The following is a 20,216-nucleotide window of genomic DNA, read 5'->3' as shown; positions in this document are numbered from 1 at the left end:
GCCCCGCCCGGCCCCACCTGCCTGGTTCCGGTGACGCCGCGGCCGCCGACTGCGGACCCGCCGCCCCGCGCGGACGCCGAGACCAGGTGAGCGCGGCCTGCGCGCCGCGGCGGCCCCGGGGCGGGGGGCGGGGGGCGCAGGGCGGGCGCCCGGCGCTGGGAGGGCCCGGGCCGCGCGGCTGGGGGCGCCGGGGGACGCGGGCGGTGCGGGGCCTGCGCGCTGGGCGGGGAGGAAGCGCGGCCCCCCCGGCCCCGGGCCCGCACCGCTCCCTCCCGCGCGCCCTCGATCCGCGGCCGGGCCGTCTCCCGCGCGGCCGCCCCGGTGCCCCCCGAGGGGCGCGATGCCGTCGCCGACGTGGTGGGAGGCGGCCTGCGGGACGGCGGGCTCCGGAGAACCGCTCCCCGGACGGGACGGGACGGGACGGGCGGCGAGGCCTCGGCCTGTGCCGGGCGCGCTGGCTGCGCCCTTGGCGGGCCGGTCGCCTCTGGGGGCCGCTCCCCCCGGTAACGGGGCCCGAGCGCTCGTGGGCCGCGGGGTGGCCGGGAAGACCCGGGGCGCGACGGCAGCGCGCAGCCCGCGGGCACGGAGAGGAAGGGCGGTCACCGCCCCCGCACCAGCCGTCGGTGGTGCCCAGGGCCGCGATTTTGCCTTTTGGAGAATTTTTTAAAAGACAGTTGCTTCTGGCTGGTGAATTGGAAACATTTCACTCGGGCCTGAAACAGTCCAGGGGCCGGTCTCCGGGGCTGGACACGCCGAGGCGCCCGGCGGGCGCGGGGCCTGCTGTTCCGGGGTTTCCCAGATCCACCCCCAAGGCGGGGACGGGGTCGGGGACCGGGACGGGAGGCACCAGGGCGCGGACACGTGGGGCCTTCGCTTTTCCACGGCTGCTTCATGACTGGACGCGCCTCCTGATTTCACCCGTGACTGACCACTGCAGACAGTGCCCCTCAGCCCCTAACGTCCAGCCGGGAAGCCCGAGGGTCCCGCCCCTCCCTCCCTCCGAGCCGGCGGCGGGTCGGAGCCCGGGAGCCCAGCTCCCCCGCGCGGCGCCCACCGGCCCGGTCCCGCAGCTTCAGACCCGCTGTGCGCTCTGCTGCAGCGAAGAGTTTTCTGTTGCAAAACTCCCTTCAGTCTAGATTTCTGATGCTAGAAAGTCAGCAAAACGAAGAAGGTGAACGTTGGATGTAAAATACAACCAACCAGCCTTCTGACCTTCAAGGGCTGGCAGTGAGCCACCCGCGCGTGGAGGCAGGAACTTTCAGGCGGATCTTTGGAGCCGCCCCCAAGCGTGGGGTTCGGTCAGCGCGCCCGCTGTGGCCTCCCCTGCAGCCAGCTTCCTGCCACCTGTCTTCCCTTCTCCTCCTTACCTGTCTGGGAAGGACTGCTAATCGGGTCAAAGTCCAAACCAGCCCAAAGACACGTGCTGACAGGTTTGTTGAGAGACTGGCTGAGGCGATTCAAATTAGCCCCTAAAAGGAAAGCACCGCAGAGTCCGTTTCACTGCAGTGTCTGTTTCTGGCATGATCACCAAAAGCAGACATCACGTACACATTTCGATAATTTTTTTTTTAATCTATATTGATTTCAGAGAGAAAAAAGGAGAGGGGGAGAGAGAGACAGAAACACCAATGATGAGAGAATCATTGGAGATCGGGCCCCAACCCAGGCATGTGCCCTGACTGGGAATTGAACCTCTATCTCCTGGGTCCTAGGTTGACACTCAGCCGCTGAGCCACGGCCGGCCGGGCCATTTTGATAACGTTCTGATAATGATTATCCTGTTTAAATGTATCTAAAGAAGCTGGCAGGCGTGGAGGGTGGTGTTGGGATTCTCCTGGAGGGGCTGAGAGTCTGTTCATTCTTTTAACACACACAGCTTACCAGTATGCAGTCATAATTTGAAAAAAGACATTAAACTTAGCCAGCGTAATGGTCAAAGTTACCAATATAATTTAGCTGGACAGCATGTGAATGCAGTTTCCCCATGAAAAATAGAAGGAAACACTGCATGTTCACTTTCGCAAATCATTTTGAAATGTCCGCTTACCAAGCGGATATATTGTGTCTGGTTCCTGTGACAATTACCGAAGCAACAGGGTGGCTGTAAGATGCACTGTCATCGGCCCCTGCTGTTTTCTGAGGTTAGCTGACCAGGCCTCTGGACTCAGGTGATTGATAGCACATGTTCAAATAGATCCTTGCCACCCTAGAGAGGAACTTGTCCACGCACATTTTCATCTCTTTAGGGGTCAGGAAGCGAAAATCAAAACAAGTCCTGTACTTCCTGATGCTATTGTCAAAATAAGTTGATAAATGTTTAAAATTGCCCACGAGCCTTCAGGACGTCATGCTCCCCTCCCGGCTGTATTTTCCTCTTTAGCATGTCCTGCCACCTGCATACATGCTACTTTTACTGACTGTCTCCCTGCAGTGTGGCCACATGAGGGCAGGGATGTCTGTCTGGTTGGTTCCCTGCCCCCAGAACCTCAGCAGATTGCCTGGCACAGTAGGCCGTCTGTGGGTACATGTAGAACGCCGGGTGGATGAATAGTCCTAGTCAGCTGCTCTTGACCAGGAAGCACCCAGGGGTTAGCCAGATGTCACAGACAGCTGAGATGGAGGGCCACACACCCAAACAAGGAATATTCCTGAAATCGGGAAACGTATAAACATCTCGGGCAATGCAGACACCTCTGAGCCTTGAGAGCAAAGTTGTCATAGCTGCCGCAGCTTTGAGGTGAGAGAATTTTCAATTCGTTGCTCATCAGGACTAGAGAGAGGCAGGTAGTGACAAATGGGAAATGCCGTCTTGCCCAGTTAAATACATGGGCTGCCAAGAAGAGGAAGGAGCCAGGCGTTCAAGTTGGGCAAAGCCCGGTAACAGGCGGGTGAGAAAATCTGATTTCTGGTCCAATCTCTGGGAGATTCCAGAAGGAGAGAAATCCTTCCAGTGCTGGGGACAGGAATGATGAGCCCAAGGGGCTCGTGTCCCAGGCAGACGGGCCTTCCTGTGACCCACGTCCAGCCTGCCTGAGGGACAGCTGGCTGCAGCTCTACCGAGGCCTTGTCGTTTTAACATTTTTCAGCTGAACAGCCAGAATTTTCTTCTGGAGGATGCAGCTCTGATTTTCATCAAGGCAGGTTCTGGTAAAAGATGACTCACTGGGCAGGTGGGTCCCTGGTAGCTGACTTTGCCAGAAGCGTGGCAATAAGGGGAGGCAGTCCTGAGATGCTGTCACGGCACCTGACCCTGCTACCAGCGCCCGCGGTGCCCCCGGTGAACTCATTCGACAGGCTGGGAAACAGCTGGGAGGCTCCTGCCGTGCACACGGTAGCTGGGGACTGGAGAGGCAGAGCCACCTGAAGCGCTTGTGAAGTGAACTCAGTGGCCTGCTGTGAGTCAGAGCAGATCCATGTATTTAGGGTTTTTCTGGAGAAACCAAGGAAGGGCCTTGGTTCATGGCTCACTTTGTGGCGATAAGGACGGGTGGAGCCGGACACACTTCTCAGCGTTAAAATCAGGAGCAATCGGGCACCAGCACTTCTGCAGCGACTCCTGCGGCCCCTGTTCTGGGTTGTAGTTTAACGTGTTTTGTCTTGTAGTCAGTGCTACTTGGGCTTTTCCTGAGTGGTAGCAGTTAGTGACATGAAAGACGGTGAATGCGTCTCAGTTGCCGCCTTAGACACCACCACCCAGTGAGTGAGCTCCGTCCTCACACGAGTGACAACTGAAGACTGGGTGGCAGCACCGCCGCCTGCCGGAGGGCCAGTCCTGCTCCACGAGGTCCTCATGGTCCCTCGCGGCTCTGTTCCCACGGCTGTCCTGGGAGCTCCGCGCCCTCGTTGGGGGCCATGGGCTTCTCGAGGCCCCGTCTCGGTGGCCCCGCTCTCACCTCCCTGGTTTCCTCGCAGCTGGAGAGATGGCCGCCCAGTGCGTGACCAAGGTGGAGCTGAACGTTTCCTGCGCCAACCTCCTGGACAAGGACATCGGATCCAAGTCGGACCCCCTGTGCGTGCTGTTTCTGAGCACGAGCGGCCAGCAGTGGTACGAGGTAATGCTGACCCTGTAGGTCGGAAGCGGGCTGGGTTGTTCTTTGAGGACCTGAAGAGTTTTAAAATGTCCCAAATAGTAAAGCCCTCGCCTCGGCACAGTTTGGGGCAGGCTTGCCCTTGGCTGGAGGCTTTCACACACGGGACCTTCCTTAGCGGCCGGGCCCAGGCGGAGTGCGCTGCAGCACACGGGAGGCGGGGCAGGCCCGCCCTTGACCTGAAGAAGCCTTTGTTTTGGGGGTGGGTGCAGGTGGAGCGCACCGAGAGGATTAAGAACTGCCTGAGTCCCTCCTTCTCAAAGACCTTTATTATCGATTACTACTTCGAAGTGGTTCAGAAACTGAGATTTGGGGTTTATGACATCGACAACAAAACCCTCGAGCTGAGTGACGACGACTTCCTGGGGGAGTGCGAGTGCACCCTCGGACAGGTGAGTGGGCGCGGCTGGCTGGGCTGGGTCTGAACTGACACCCAAGGATTGGGCCTTTGTTTTGTTTTTTTAAATTTAGTCTGTGGGGCCCCTCCTGTGCCCCCTGGGTGCTCTCCTGCGGCCCCCTGGGCCTTCACCTCTTTATCATCGTTGCCTAGTTACGTCTGTCTTTCCGGTGCAGGGCAAGTCTGGTCAGGGTGGGGGTGTGTCCGTGGGCTCAGTCTGACTGCTCAGGAGAGGTCACGACCGTGTGTACAGAACGGGCAGCTCTTGGGAGGAGCCGTTTTCTCGGTGGGTGACACAATTGCTCAGGTCTGTCCTTTCAGTTCATTTCTCGGCGCTGAAATATTTGGAGATCACGGTGCTTCTGTGTCTCAGTGGCAATGTGGAACTGGTCAGTTTTCTAAAACTTCGATAAATAGTATGAAAGGGAACTTAAAGTATTTATTTTTGGGGAAAAAGCCAATATAGCTAACATTGAGATGGGTTTGAGAGACTACAGCTGATGGGGAGAGAGTGCCGGGGTCCACTGTATGATTTAACCAAAGCGGTATCTTGTGAGGGTCGAACGTTGACGTAAGGTGTCAGCTGACACTGAATCCCGTCTGTGGCACGTCCCGAGGCCTGGCCCGCGATTCGGCGGCATGAGACCCGGCCCCTCCCCGCCACACGGAAGCTGGCTTTGAAGCAGCTGTGAGGGAGCGAGGGGTGGGGGAGGCCGCGCCTCCCAGGGCCGGCTCCTTGGGAATGGTTTCCAGGGGGCTGCAGACGTGCCCTACACTTCAGAGCCACTACGTCCTTGCAGAACGGACGCTTCCAGTTCTCATGACTTTTTAAGTGGACTTTATCCTCAGTCTTTTTTTCCAAAACCATGTAGTTTAAAACTCACAAGACCAAGTGGAAAAGCTCTTTGCATCACTCTCTGCTTTTAACAGATCGTCTCCAGCAAGAAGCTGACCCGGCCGCTGGTGCTGAAGAACGGCAGGCCCGCGGGCAAGGGCAGCATCACGGTCAGCAGGCGCCGCCTTCCGCCCCTCGGGTCCGCGGGGGCACCAGGCCTGTCCCGCCGGGCGCCCAGAGCCGCCTCGCGTCCCACCCTGCTGGGCAGCGGTCCCGGGCACGTGCGTGCTGTGCGTGCCAACGAGGAGGACACACACCCAACCCCTTGCGTTTCTGAGTTGTCCACAGGGTCAGGCCTCCTGATGCCCCTGCCCCTGGGGAGCATGCGTCCCCCAGAGGGAAGCGGCCTCACCCGAATGGGTCCACCGGGCTCTCTGCAAAGCAGAGTTGTCCCCACAGCACGGCAGACACTTCCCAGGACGGTTTTTCCCCAGTGGGTCTCTCACTGTGACAGGGCCAGGACCTCCTCCCATGCCTGTCCTCCCAGCAGGACGTCCGGCGCTGGCTGCCAGCCCCGGGCCGGCGAATATGCCTCACCCTGCAGTAGACAGAGCCCACCTTGCGCAGCGCCACGCTCTTCATGGTCTCACCTTCTGGGCTGTGCCAGGCCGTCTCTCCCGAGCAATGGTTTCTGACCTTAGCTGCCGATGGAAGGAGGGCCCCTGGGAGCCTCCTTTCAGGGCCATTGCTGCCGTGAAACTCTCTTCCCAAGCAGCTGTTTCTCTCCAGTTTAAACTTCCTAAAGCTCGAGCATGTTCTGTATGTCGGGGGGTTGACTTTCATGGCCCAGAGCACACCGCCCCTGGTTACATTTACTGTTCCTGGGGCCCTGACATCCTGGGGTTTGTTTGTGAGCAGAATAACTCAGTGAAATTGGGGGAGAACCAGTGATTTCAGTTCATAGTGTTCTCTAGGTGTGACTTACATGTCTCGGGGTTCAGGGAGCTTCAGCCAACGTGACACTCTCCAGGGCGTTGGCTTTTCTCTGGAATCGGGAGGGTCCAGTTGGGGCAACAGCATCTGTAAAGGAAGGTGCATGACACAGATTCAGCAGCTTTGGGGAAATGTCTGTTGTAGGCGGTGAAGCTATGATGACAAATCCCCCAGCTGTACCGTGTGGTTATCAAGCACATTAGGGTTTGTGTGTATGAACATGGAACGTAGGCACTACGGGCGCCTCCCAAGCAAATCGGGATCCCTGACACTCTTCTCTCTGCTCGTAGATCTCAGCGGAAGAAATTAAGGACAACAGAGTAGTCCTGTTCGAAATGGAAGCAAGAAAGCTGGATAACAAGGTGTGGGGAGCGGATTCGATGGACATCTGGTTGGCCTCCCCACCCCCGTTTCTCTCTGAGAAAAAAACACAGTTCATGTGGGCCCCTCATCCAACCCAGCAGTGCAGGGATGGTGCCTCCCAGACCCTGCTTTCCTATGTGTGTGCGTCTGTTTATGAGTGTCTGTGTATGTGTGTGTGCGCGCGTCTGTGTGTGTGGGTGTGTGTCTGCGTGTGTGTGCGTCTGGGTGCGCGTCTGTGTGAGTGTATGTGTGAGTGTGTGTCTGTGTGTGTGTGCGTATGTGTGAGTGTGTGTCTGTGTGTTTGTGCGTCTGTGGGTGCGTGTCTGGGTGTGTGTGTGCGCGTCTGTGTGTGTGTCTGTGTGTGTGTGCGTCTGTGTGAGTGTGTGTCTGTGTGGGTGTGGGTGTGCGCGTCTGTGTGGGTGCGTGTCTGGGTGTGTGTGTGCGCGTCTGTGTGTGTGTGCGTCTGTGTGTGTGTCTGTGTGGGTGCGCGTCTGTGTGAGTGTGTGTCTGTGTGTGCGCGCATGCACTGAGTTGCTCTCTGAGTTGAGGGTGGCGGGAAGGGCGGTTCTGAGCATGCAGTGTGCTGAGCACCATGTAGAGTGCTCTGGGGAATCCCAGAGGAAAAGATGGACTTTACACTCATGAGGTAATTCATACTCACCTCTGCTCCCTCGCGTGTGAGATTGGACTCAGAAGGATAGGTATGGAGTTAAGACTCAGCTCCGTCGACAGACATACCATCTTAGCAAACCTTTCACCCCTCTGAGTCCATCCCATCGCTGCTCCCTCGAGAGCTGGCACGGCGGGTGCTGGCATGTTGCTTCCATGAAACTGCCCAGCGCTGTGGGAATGAGCAGGGTCAGTAATGAACACAGCCCAGGATGTGTTTGTTGGTTACTGTCGCATTGATCACTGTTTTAAAGCCATTTGCTCTCTGAGCAGCGAGGGTGTGATCCACGGAGCATTTTCAGGATTGTCGGCACAGCTCTCCTGGGCGGTGTCGGCAAGTTCGGGTGTTGCCAGCACACACTAGGCAGGGAACGAACGGTTTCAAGAACAGCTGCTTCTCCTCTGATGTAGGATCTGTTTGGAAAGTCGGATCCTTACCTGGAATTCCACAAGCAGACGTCCGACGGAAACTGGCTCATGGTCCATCGGACAGAGGTGAGCATCTCAACTTGGAAAGCCGGGTAGGGGTTTCCTTTGGGATTGTCGTGATCTGATTTTTTTAAAAATCATGTTTCTATAAAAATATCAATCTGAGTTCAGACATACGTAGCCAGAGGCAACCTGCTGATTTTTGCTTATAATGAGGTGCTGCCCTGCTTGATTGTCAGTGAAGTTTGTAGTTTGAAGAATTTAAAACCCTGTAAAGAACACTGAGGTGTATGCCCTGCACGCTATACATCTGGTCTGAGCCCGTGTCCTCTCTCACACGCGCGGAGTTGCACACCTGTCCCCAAGGTGCTTCTCAGGCTCCCTTATTCCATATTTGAGTCCTCTGTGCCCCACACTGGAAATTCGTTTCCAACACAGTCAACAGTCTAGTTTCTAAGGGTGCCTTGAGTGGGTGGGTGACTTCCCAGGTAGTTCTCTTTCCTCGGCGTGTGTCACAGCTGACAGTCTGTCACATTCATGTAGCAGTTGTATGTACTGAACCAGCTGGTTTTCAGTGGGAAAGCTGACCAGCTGGACCGGTGGAGGACAGTCGGTCAGAGCACAACGAGAACCTAGGAAGGGCAAGAGCAGAGTGCGAATGAACCCAGTGATTTCCTAACTCCTCTCTGCATCTCCGTTTTTACAGGTTATTAAAAACAACCTGAATCCTGTTTGGAGGCCCTTTAAAATCTCCCTTAACTCCCTGTGCTACGGAGATATGGATAAGACTATTAAGGTAAGTGAAATTATACAGACAGACAGACGCGCCTCTTTTATAAGATCGATTGATTAGATGGTACGTAAGGAGAGTGGAATGACAGGGACCCACAGGATCCCACTCTGTTCCCATCTGGGGAGACGACTGGCATGGAGGTGTCCCTGGTGGGTAAAGAGTGTGAAGATTCCATGGTTGACCGATGGTTCACCTAATGCTGAATCATACATTGGGATTTTTATTTTACTCTTTATTTTTAAAAATAAACTGTCCAATTTAAATTTTTCTTCCTTTAAAAAGATTCTTTTGCTCTGCAAATAGGAACCTTTAACTCCCCTTTGTCTGTGGTGTGTCCCTGGCAGAAAAAGGCAGATGTTGCTTTAACTGAGAGCCCAGTGCTTCCTCCTGCCACAGCACTGCGCAGAGTGAAGGGCGATGGCGTGTCCGCCACCTGTTTCCAGAGCAGAGCGTGGTCACTGAGGACCTGTGGGCGACCTGAGTTGCAGAGGGTCAGAGAGCAGAGTGGCACCAGGGAGCCACAGCAGATGTCTAAGAACTTTTAAAAATGTCCTTATTTATAGCAACTTATCAAAAATATATATTATTATACAGATATTTTTACACTAGACGTAAGAGTCCAGGTAGAAGCCTTTTCTTATATCCCGACATCAGCAAACAGATGGGTCCTTGTCTTGTTTTTTGTAAGGAATGTGGGGAACACAGGGAGGTCGATGGCCTGGGACAAGAGTGGGAATTAGAGCCAGACCACAGTCCGGGCTTGACTCTGCCCTTTAAGCAGCTAAGGGACCCTGGGCACGTCATCTGTCACCTTCATTATATAACAGAGAAAATAATGTTTATACTGCAAAAAAAAGTGAGGATTAAATTAGTGAAAATGGAAAGTCTTATAAAGGTTAGACACAGTAAAGTTGCTATTATTGAAAAGCGCTTCATTTCTTAGATCCATCAATTTGTCCTTAGTTTGTGGAGAACTTTAAAGTTAATATCACTGTGAGTGTGTGATATTCCACAGCAGTGAAAACACAGGTTCTGGGCGCCGGGGGGACAAGCTTTCCTCTCCCCTCAAGGTTCCTTGGGCTTGTCTAACATTCACATAGACACAAGAAAACTTAACAAGAGAAACTGGCCAAATTTAATTACATACCTATGTAGGGAACCCCTACTACACGACCTAGTTAGAGACACAAAGGGAAACTGAGGTCTAGAAGACCTTCTGAGCAGGGACAGCGTGAGACCCGTGGGGGCTTCAGAAGGTCCTTGCAGGGAGAGCAGGTGTCGAGTGACCATTGGTCTGCCCTGCCCTAGAGACAGGTAACCTCATTTGTGGTGATAACGCTTACCGTGCGTGAGGCTCCTCATTTAAACTCTTCTAGGTAGTTAAGGGGAAGCGTAAGTTTTTCTTGAGGCCACAGGTCTCAGTTGGCTTTAATGCAAAATAATCCACATACCATTGAGGCACATACTATACAAAATAAATCATAGAAAAGTAGCTTTAAAAATGACTTTGGAGAGCATTTAAGATCTTGTTCCTTGGCATATGTCGTCAGTTTGGCTCAAATAGATTCATAAAAATTCAAAAAATGTTTACTTTTTATTGTTATACTAAATCTAGAGCTTTTGCTTTTCACATTGAAAGTCGTAAGTTGAAGCTTCATTAGACCCGAGAGCAAAAGAGGCTGAGAAAAACATGCCTAAATCAAAATTGCTCGATTGTAATAATGTTAACAATGCAACCGTGTTTTAAACTTTTCCTGCACAGTGGCTTGTGCACAGGGCTGTTTGATTGCTTGTAATAATGTTAACAATGAAACAATGTTTTTAAACTTTTCCTGCACACAGTGGCTTGCACACAGGGCTATTTTACTATAGTAAGTAAACTGATTTCCTGAGCTACTCTGATGAATGCCTTCCATCTTTAAAAGTTTCTCATTTTGTTTTAATGACACACGACTTGCTTTGCCACATCGTCACTGTATTTCTCTGCAGTATCAGAACATCATACATCTGTGATTCTCTTGGTGTTTGGAAATTGCTTAGAGGGGTTTTGAGAGTTAGAGAGCAGGGGATGGAGTTGATCCTCGGCAGTTTCTCTGCCATGTGAACGTGTGAACGTGCAGTGTGACCTCTCCGGCATGGACTATTATTTTCATAACATCCGCGAATGAGAAATGATCGTGCATGCTGCCCCTGCCTCAAATGGGAATGCCTAGTGGGTGTGCTGTGGTGTGGTGTGGTGTGTGCATTCTCACATGTATACGTGTGCATGTGTGTGTGGTGTGTGCATTCTCATACATACATACATGTGCACAGGTGCATATGTGCATGTGACACTGTGGGTACTGTTGTTCAAAGCAGACCATAGTCCTAGTTTTTGAGCTCTTGAAAAGAGACACAGTCTTTACATCATCTTCTCCAAACTGTATCTGAGGACATTCCAGCCTTATCACTGCCATGTTGGCACCACCCATGGGTGGCGTGGGTCGGAGGGGTCTGCCTCACTCCTCCAGGAAGCAGCTCCTGTCTCCAGGGAGGACTGCACACTAAACATTTCACCTACTCAGATGGAAAGGTGCTTCCTGCTAAGTCCCACTGGTTTCAGCCAGTCCTGTTTTAACACAGTTGTGCTGACTCTTGTGTTTCTGTCATACTTGGTTCTAGGTAGAGTGCTACGACTACGATAGCGACGGGTCACATGACCTCATTGGGACGTTTCAGACCACCATGGCGAAGCTGAGCGAGGCCTCCCGGACCTCACCTGTGAGTCGCAGCTCTACTGTCTGAAAACTCTACAAAGTTTGGCCACACAGCGATTTCCCATTTCCTCCCTTCACCACGGTTTCACTCTGTACTACACAACACTCAGAAACCTGAGGACAGTATTTGTTTAGTAACCAGATGATCCAGAACTCATCTTGGGGAGTGAATTTACACGAACACTCAGAGGTTTGGGTTTCTTGGCTACAGACAACATTCATGGTTTGACGGAAAACCCTTTGTTTTTAAGCATATGGCACGTCGTTGGTCATAGTAATTAACGTCCAAAGCACTGGACAGACACCGAGGTTTGAACTGTGTGGCTTGATTCCAGGAGAACAGTCATCTGTTTAAATTCCCACTGGCATTTCTAGTGTCACTAGCGAGGACGGACATTATCTCCTCCCGCAGGTGGAATCTGAGCGCGTGGTGAGGGGCTGTCTGTCCCGCAGGTGGAATCTGAGCGCGTGGTGAGGGGCTGTCTGTCCCGCAGGTGGAATCTGAGGGCGTAGTGAGGGCCTGTCTGTCCCACAGGTGGAATCTGAGCGCGTAGTGAGGGGCTGTCTCTCCCGCAGGTGGAATTCGAGTGCGTCAATGAGAAGAAGAGGCAGCGGAAGAAGAGCTACAAGAACTCGGGTGTCGTCAGCGTGAAGCAGTGTGAGGTCAGCTGGCCCTGGCGGCCTTTCGGGCAACATGGTCGGATCCCAGTTCCCTGTCCTGCGGAGACGTCGCACACGCCTGCGTCGGGGCAGCTGGGACCACAGGCGCTGGCCCCTTAGGGGAAGCACAGAGTAGGAAATGGCAGAGCCTTTCGAGCAGCTCGGCCTCCAGGCTTGACGGCGGTTCCTACGGTTAACCTCCCATTACCGCGCCAGGCGCGAGGCCCTGAGGCATCGCCCACTGCGCTGGTGGGAGTGATGTCACAAGTGGAGGGAGATCCAGGAGATTCCTACAACAAACAAGTGGGTTTTAAAAATCTCGATTATGATGCTTAGTAAGGCTCTCGGCATGTTAGGGTCCTTATTAGTTTCGTAAGACGTGAAGCGAGGGCATTTCAGCTTTGGTCATCATTACTCTAACCTGAACGTCGCTGTAATTACTTCAGGGTAGAATCTTTCAGACGCGGGGCATGTGGGCAGGTGCAGGGCGGCTCCGCATGTTCAGCTCATGTTCTGCTCAGCCATGAAGTGTGGGCGTGTTTTCAGGGAGCCCTGTCTGCTGAGCAGCGGGAGAGCCTGTGCTGTAACCGCCGCCCTTTGCTTTCAGATCACAGTGGAGTGCACCTTCCTCGACTACGTGATGGGCGGATGTCAGCTGAACTTCACCGTGAGTGACGCTGAGCTTTCATGTCATGGGCAGCTGCCCTTCTCTCCCTGTAACGCTGACGTGGGGGTGAAGTTTACACCGTGTGTGGTCTCCTTAGACAGGTGCTGGTGTGCAGCCTGAGGCTGTCCCGGGTCAGTAAGGTCTGTTCCTTCTGCAGAAAGCAGATGAGTACAAAGCAGCGATTGCCCTGTAGTAATTTCAGTAATAAAAGCATCCACCAAACACACATAGAGAAGCGAGCCCTGGCCTGAAGTCATGGTGCAGCGATGCACAATTTAGGCGTCTGTCTAGTAGATGGGATGCAGGCCAGCTCCTGCTGAGGCTCAGATGATTTGACTGGAAACACTTGTGGTCTAGGGCATTTGTGGGGACACAGAGCGAGCTAGGGCAGGCTGCAGGATGAAGGCTCGTGTCCCTTCTCCTGCCGCTGTCCTGGGCAACAGGGTAGCGTCCTCCTGCTCCTGGGGTAAGGGCTGCGATTGTCGCCTGCAGGTGGGCGTGGACTTCACTGGCTCCAACGGGGACCCGCGGTCCCCCGACTCCCTTCATTACATCAGCCCCAATGGCGTGAACGAGTACTTGACTGCCATCTGGTCCGTGGGGCTGGTCGTTCAGGACTACGATGCGTGCGTATCACGTTTTCCTCACTCCTCAGGGGACGGGTTCTGTCTCCTGTGTGTTCTCTGGTCAAGCTGCTGAAATGTCTTGTCTGACCCGTCTTTCTCCTTGGGGCAGTCTTAGTGTTTACCTTTGGCCCGGCCCCAGTCTGTGGCACCGACGCCGTGCTCTGTGCTCCGCGCCCTGTACCGCGAGCTCTGTGTGGCCGGCAGCTCTTGTTCTTGGGCCTGGTTTCCATGGGGTCTGCTCACGGGGAGAAGTTACCTGGAGTACCTGTGGCTGAGTCCAGAGGACACCTTGTGTACACACCTGGACACTGTTTCTAATACACCTGTTTCCTAGGCAGTCATTGTAAAATCATCTTATGGTGACTGTGACAAGTGTTCAAGGATAACGTGACCCAATTGCTATAATGTATTTTGAATGGATTCTCAGTGGGTAGATTTAAAATAGATTTAAATAAGTCCTTTTGGAGGTTTGCTAAACAATAGGGAAAAAAGTGAGTTTGCAATATTTTGTTTGGATCTGTTAGGGCCCAGCATAAAATTCCACTTCCTTTTACCTGTTACTGGATGATAAAAGCCCTCACTTACTGATACAGCTTTTCATTAACCTGTCACAGCGTTTAAAGAGGTGACTTTTCCGGTCAAATGCAAACAAACCCGAAGCAAAGGTGGCAGCCTCAGGACCAGCCTCGAGTTTAAGGCAGAACCTATAAAAACAGTAAAAGGTCACTTATAGGACACTTGGTTACATAATCCTGAGTGAAAATATACCCACAGGCAAGTTTAATAACAAAGCGTCTAAGTGTTTCCATTGAAAACAGCTAGAAGTAAATTGAAAATTTCAGTCACACAGTCCTAATGGGGCCTGTGCGCAGGGTAAGAGCTCGCAGGGTGGTGCTCAGACAGTCCCCGGGAGTGGCTGACAAAGGAGGAGATGGAGGAGCTCACCAGATGGAAGCCAAACAAGTCACAGCAATTCTCGGATCGAGCACATAAAATATTTAGAAGGAGAACTGCCATATAGTGACATATTTTTCCTCTGGTTATTATGGGTAATCTTTTATCTTTATATTTTCTTAAGATTTAAAATTTTAAAAAAAAGCTCATACTGGTCCTATTATGAGTAAAGGTAAAGCTCCATTTTGAAAGAAATGACCTTTTACTCTTTGAAATTTTCTCTGTAGTGATAAGATGTTCCCAGCATTTGGGTTTGGAGCACAGATCCCTCCTCAGTGGCAGGTAAGAGGGGCCTGTCTTAAAGATCCACCTCCTGGGGACGCAAACCAGCCTCACCTGCCCCGTTTCCTCTCTTCAGGTCTCGCATGAGTTTCCCATGAACTTCAACCCATCCAACCCCCACTGCAATGGTGAGTGACACATGGGCATCGCCAGCTCACAGCCTGCATCCCTCTCTGGTTCCCTGTGACATACTTACCCTCCGTCTCAGAGAGTGGGAGAGGCTCCCAGCGGGTGGGGAGTGTGGTGCCATCACCCCTGTGGTAGGGAAGATCTGGGCTTCTATCTTCCGCCTTAAAGGGTTTTTAACAGGACAAAGGAATTCTCTGCCTTGAGACTCAGTTGATGAGAAGGTCCGTATCCCTTTCATGTACAAGTTGATTTTAGAGTGAACTCTCAGCGAAATGAGTAGTCAGGCCGTGGTCTCCCAAAGTCCCCCTCGGAGGAGTGGGCACTCCACACGGCATGTGTCCAGCGTCAACGCACGTGGACGCAGTCTCCCTCGGGTGGGGGTGGCTCCAGGCGCAGCTTCCCTCTGGCGGGAAGGCAGGGCCAACGTTGAGGTTCACGCTTCCCCAACACGTCACGTACCCAGGTGCCTCTTCCTCCACCCCACTGAGCCTTCACCTGAAGTGTCAAGTCCGGGGGGGGGGGCAGAGGCATCAGACTGGAGACCACAGGCTGAGTTTCTGTGGTGGGGCCTCCTGACTGGGAACGTGTGGGTTTTAACAGCAGAGCCCATCCCACCTCGTCCACATGGTAGAAGCAGGTGGACATGGTGCTGGGAGAGTCTCTTGGGGTTTCCTCCCTTTTCTGGGACATGCTTCCCACTGAGTGGGGCTCCTGTACATGTCAGCGGCTGGGGCGACCTTTCCATCCCCGGCCACTGGACATGGGTGTCGTTTCATGCTTACTGGAAAAGGGGAGCAGTTTTGGAACCTGTGCTTGGTTTTCACGGGTTGCCAGTGAATGTGGATGATTGAAGAGGCAATTCGTCTCGAAGTGCACCTCCTCTGAGCAAGAGGCTCCTCTGGCTGCCATCGGGGCAAGTTTCCTAGGTCTAGCCACAGACTGGGAAAGAGCCCGTCGGTCTCAGACAAAGAAGACACTGTGCAGGAGAAAGACAGCCTTATTTTAAGGCAGGGAAGTCAAATCCCTCTTCCTAATTAATCACCGAATTTATTTGCCCAGAAATACCACATCTCACTCGTTCCCTTGACACAAAGGACCGGGCGTGACTCAGTTCCAATGCAGGGACTGACGGCTTTGACATTTGTGAAGAATTTAATTAGTAGTTTGTACACTGACCTGGAGAGTGAGCTGAGCTGGTAGAAATGGAGGAGCTCCTAACACCGACCTCTGACGGTTTAAGGCACTGACCCCTGATGTGTGTAATTACACCAGCCAGGTGGTGGGTAATGAACCAGCCTGTGCACCTGAGAATTTTCAATGCCGCTCTTTCTGTCCAGGGATCCAGGGCATTGTGGAGGCATATCGGGCCTGCCTGCCTCAGATAAAACTCTATGGGCCCACGAATTTCTCCCCCATCATCAACCACGTGGCCAGGTTTGCTGCCGCAGCCACACAGCAGCAGACAGCTTCTGTGAGTGCTTGGTCGCTGGGCGGGGAGGTGCGGGCGGTCCTGCCCCTGGGCTGCCATCTGTCTGTGACATGACTGTCCTGTCCCTGTGCCTGCTGGGAGCTTGATCTTTGCATTTCCACGTCTCACTCCCGTGGGTTTGTGCTCCCCTATTTTGTGGTCTGTTGCACTTTTAATGAACCGGCAGCGTTTCCGTCAGCAAATTCCCTTGTCATCAGAGATCCCAGACCCTGAGTAGGGGGTGTCCTGAGTGGGGACTGGCGAGGAAATTGCACGAGAGGCAGGCTAGCAACTCATCAAGCTGCCAGTGTTGTCGGGGCTCCAGCTGCTCACGGGACCTGCTCTCTCTTTGGCAGCAATACTTCGTGCTCCTGATCATCACGGACGGCGTGATCACAGACCTGGACGAGACCCGGCAGGCCATCGTCAGTGCCGCCAAGCTGCCCATGTCCATTATCATCGTCGGGGTGGGCGGTGCCGACTTCAGCGCCATGGAGTTCCTGGACGGTGACGGTGGGGCCCTGCGCTCCCCGGCAGGCGAGGCGGCGGTCAGAGACATCGTGCAGTTCGTGCCTTTCAGACAGTTCCAGAACGTGAGTACTGGGCACCCTCCCCGTCCAGCAGAAGGCTGAGCAGGTGCCCACAGATGCGGGAACCTTCCCTGTGAAGAGCCCTGGTGGGTGGGTGGGTGGGCTCACTGCAGGTTGTGCGCCAGTGACCTGGGAAGGTGGGAGAAGAAGTGGCCACATGAGGATCTTTGTGGTGATGAGACAGGTGTGTGTCCTGGTTGTGGTGGTGGTTACACAGGTCTGCCCATGACAGTCACTGTGTGTGCTCACAGACACACCCCCGCACACACACATGCACGCACACAGATACACAGGCACACATGCGTATAAACACAGGAACACATACACATAGTCACACACATAAACCCAGGCACACATACACGCACGCACGCACACAGGGGCACAGGTGATGCTAGTGACTCAGTAACGGCTGTGCACTGGACAGTGTCACTGTCCTGGTTGGACATGGTCCTGTTGTGACAGGAGCTGTCACCTCTGAGGGAACTGAAGGGTACACAGGGCCCCCCTCTCCCCCCCCCCCCCGTCTATCTCTCTCCCTCTCCTTCTCTCTCTCTCCCTCTCTCTCTCTGTTATTTCTGCAACTTCCTGGGAATCTACAATTATTTCAAAATAAAAGGCTTAAAGGATTGATACCTAGTGAATGAAACACCTGTGTTTAAAGTTAAAGAACAGCAAGAAGTCATCGCTCACCACAACACTGGCGCCAGAAAGAGCCTGGATATGGTCGTGGGCGGTCAAGACTCCCTCAGCTCTCGGGCTGGTCCTGAGACAATGCGCAGGCCCAGGGGTGGGGCCCTGTCCTCATGTGAGACATGGTCACCAATGAAGCCATTAATTGTCTTCTCCAGGCTCCCAAGGAGGCGCTGGCACAGTGTGTCCTGGCCGAGATCCCCCAGCAGGTGGTCGGCTACTTCAACACCTACAAGCTCCTTCCCCCCAAGAACCGCGAGGCCACCAAGTGAGGTCCTGCCCCTGCCCCGGACCCGTCACCTCACGGACTTGCCCCGGCCTTCACCGTGTAACCCAGTTCTCTGCGATTCTCTACTTGATGCCCCTTTTATTCTTCCTGGAGGAAAGTGCTAAGTGAGTCTTTGCCAATCAGCCCAGCGGTGACCCCTGATTTCTGGTGATGGCAGTACGGCCGCCTGGAGTGGACACTCAGGCGAGGAAGGCCGGCTTTGTTGTGGTCTTTTCCTTCCATGGGATGGAAACGCAGTTTTGAACATTTCTCTGTGGAAAGAACGGGACCTGCTGGGATGGTGCCATTTCTGGCGTGCTGTGTGTAACAAGCCCAGGTGCATCTCGGTGGCGAGCCCTGAGTCACTGACATGGGATCTTCTTGGGGTCAATCGTCCCAGGCTTCCTGGCAGCGTAGACACAGCACAGTTCACGGCCGGGCCTCCTGCAGAGCGCTGAGCAGCCAGGCGCACCCTGGCCTCACGATACAGTCAGTGACCAAAGCCTCGTGCCAGTGGGTGTGCGCGTTTGCGCCCCGACTTCGCTGTGCCTGTGGGACGCTGTCCCTGAGCCTGGGGTCTGCGTGTGCCAGCGGGAGCAGGTCCTGGAATCCCCGTGACTAGAGCGTCGTCACTGGCACTCGTGAGTGGCTCAGGCTGCTCTCTGCTGGAGCCGCGGGACCAGGCCGGGCGCCACGGCCTCAGCAGCGGCTGCACTCGTTGAGGACAGTTCCTCACTTTGCTTCAAGGCCCCGAACACTCATCTGACACTTTCATTTAAACATTTTCTCCTTTTTTTTAAGTAGCATTTTCAGTCTGATTTTTAAACTCCTGACAATCAAACTCATTTTCCATTTCAATAATGTGCTATGTCCTAACCCAGAATGTATTGTATAAGCATAAAATTTGTTGTAACTTTTAAAAAATCCAGCTTCTGTCTTAAGATACAGTGGACGTGACATGCTTTCTTTGTGAGAACTCCCGATACTCACCCGTTAGCACAGGTGACTCAGCAACATTGTACCATCGGCGCAGCTCCGCGGTGCCCTGCCGAGGACCTGTGTGCCAAGTCCCGCGTGTCACACAGTGGCCAGTCACCTGTAAGAATTCAGTGCTGAGCCTGTGTGCTGGTCACATTCCTCAGGGGTGCCTGGGGCCTGCCGACAGCGCTCAGTCCTGGAACCGCCCTTGGCTCCTGTCCCGTTCTCTGATGTGTGGGGGGGACCCATCCGTCCAGCAGTTTGGAGCCCTGTTTCCTGTGTTCTGACTCAGCTGTGCTTGGAAGCAGCACACAGATGTTGCTGGTTTTCAGTTTTCTTTTAAATGCACTCCCGGCTCCTCCTTGCTCCTTAAGTCCAGCCAGCTCCTGCAGCACCGGTGTCGCCTACGGGGGGCGCTGGGGAGCCCCGGCCTGAGCTCATCAGCTTCATTGCCCCTTCCCAGCCCTGATCCCACTGCCCAGCTGACTAGATTCTCACAGTTCATATTCTGGTTTTAACCAGAAATGTTTCCTGTTTAAAATTATTTTATTCCTTCTTGACCAGGTTCATCAGTAGCTGCTGTTTCTCATAAGAACTGTGATCCCAGCACATTAGGGTGGTGGATATCGTTTTTCAGTTTGAATAAAAGCAGTTAAAGTTTCTAAATTACTTCATAAAGTCCTTACAGTTCCTACATGTCACCTCATCGCATGTGACTTCATATTGTTTTATATTAAATGGCCCCTTTGCCCACTGTGCCACCCTCCGAGCGCCCCTGGTTCTCAGAGTGCATTGAAAGACAAAGTAAGCCATGGACGGCCACACCCCTTCATCCACATGTCTCCCAAGAGCTGTCTTCAGTCCGTCTCTCCCACCTGCGGCTGATGGTCTCAGACGAACAGAACGTGTAGCGAGAGGTCAGAGTGACTGCAAGAGCTGTTTTGTGCTGTTTGGGCGCCATCCCTGACAACAGTGTGTAAGTCAGGAATAAATGAGCTGACTTGAGCACACCTTCCAGGTGAAGTCCCTCTGGAGCAAGCGATTTCTTGATGTGCTACAGCAGTGCCTTGTTTCATTCAATCTATTCTTCCCTGAATGTTGTCAAAACCAGTGGAAAAGTTGGAAATAAAGCGAATGTAGTATATTGGATGACCTGTTATGTATTTTTTAAAGAGTTTGGGGGGGGTGTTGTTATTTTTCCATGGGGTGTGCCTGGCGCACTTGCAGCCCCTCCTGTGGATCTCAGGTTCCTCGGCAGCCTGACCCCACACTCCTGCCCCCCTATGTAAAGCTGTTCCTCCTCCCCCAGCACCTTCTGCCCCGATTCCCTGTGTACCGGTCACTTACGTGGCCTCTTGTCCCCTTGGTACACTCACGTGTAAGTGCCCAGAAACCAGAGGTTCTGTTTATTTTGTTCACGGCTGTGTCCCCAGAGCCTAGAAGAGAACACAGTGTTTAGTTGGCTCCCCTAGAAATGTGTCGTGTTGCTTAATGGTGCACATTTACTTGACCTTTGCACCATCACTTCTAGTCACAAAGTTGTAGCAGGAAAAATGCAGCCAGTCATAAAGCTCACAGAGG

At 53.5% G+C, this 20,216-nt stretch overlaps 1 protein-coding gene across 1 annotated transcript; it reads left to right on the top strand.

Annotated features, from left to right (window-relative positions):
- Positions 1 to 36: 36 nt before the first annotated feature.
- Positions 37 to 19,784, top strand: CPNE3 (copine 3). Its single transcript, XM_087825245.1, has 16 exons — positions 37 to 86; positions 3,913 to 4,052; positions 4,301 to 4,480; positions 5,416 to 5,490; positions 6,604 to 6,675; positions 7,757 to 7,840; positions 8,481 to 8,570; positions 11,229 to 11,327; positions 11,900 to 11,986; positions 12,591 to 12,650; positions 13,143 to 13,276; positions 14,458 to 14,512; positions 14,589 to 14,640; positions 15,979 to 16,112; positions 16,466 to 16,702; positions 17,548 to 19,784. Exons 2-16 carry the CDS (start codon positions 3,921 to 3,923, stop codon positions 17,659 to 17,661), a joined length of 1,605 nt encoding a protein of 534 aa, XP_087681371.1. The 5' UTR covers positions 37 to 86; positions 3,913 to 3,920; the 3' UTR covers positions 17,662 to 19,784.
- The last annotated feature ends 432 nt before the right edge of the window (positions 19,785 to 20,216 follow it).

This window comes from Miniopterus natalensis, chromosome 16 (genome assembly GCF_054644295.1).
Source record: "Miniopterus natalensis isolate mMinNat1 chromosome 16, mMinNat1.hap1, whole genome shotgun sequence".
Classification (NCBI taxonomy): domain Eukaryota; kingdom Metazoa; phylum Chordata; class Mammalia; order Chiroptera; family Miniopteridae; genus Miniopterus; species Miniopterus natalensis.
Note: the sequence above shows the minus strand (reverse complement) of the source record. Positions and strands in the feature narration are given on the sequence as shown.

What these genes read in the sequence shown, in the direction of transcription:
- CPNE3 (XM_087825245.1), top strand. Translation starts at nt 3,921, where the DNA reads ATGGCCGCCCAGTGCGTGACCAAGGTGGAGCTGAACGTTTCCTGCGCC. An exon ending in GCGAGTGCACCCTCGGACAG is followed by an intron (nt 4,481 to 5,415) that starts GTGAGTGGGCGC and finishes TGCTTTTAACAG; the next exon opens with ATCGTCTCCAGCAAGAAGCT. An exon ending in ATATGGATAAGACTATTAAG is followed by an intron (nt 8,571 to 11,228) that starts GTAAGTGAAATT and finishes ACTTGGTTCTAG; the next exon opens with GTAGAGTGCTACGACTACGA.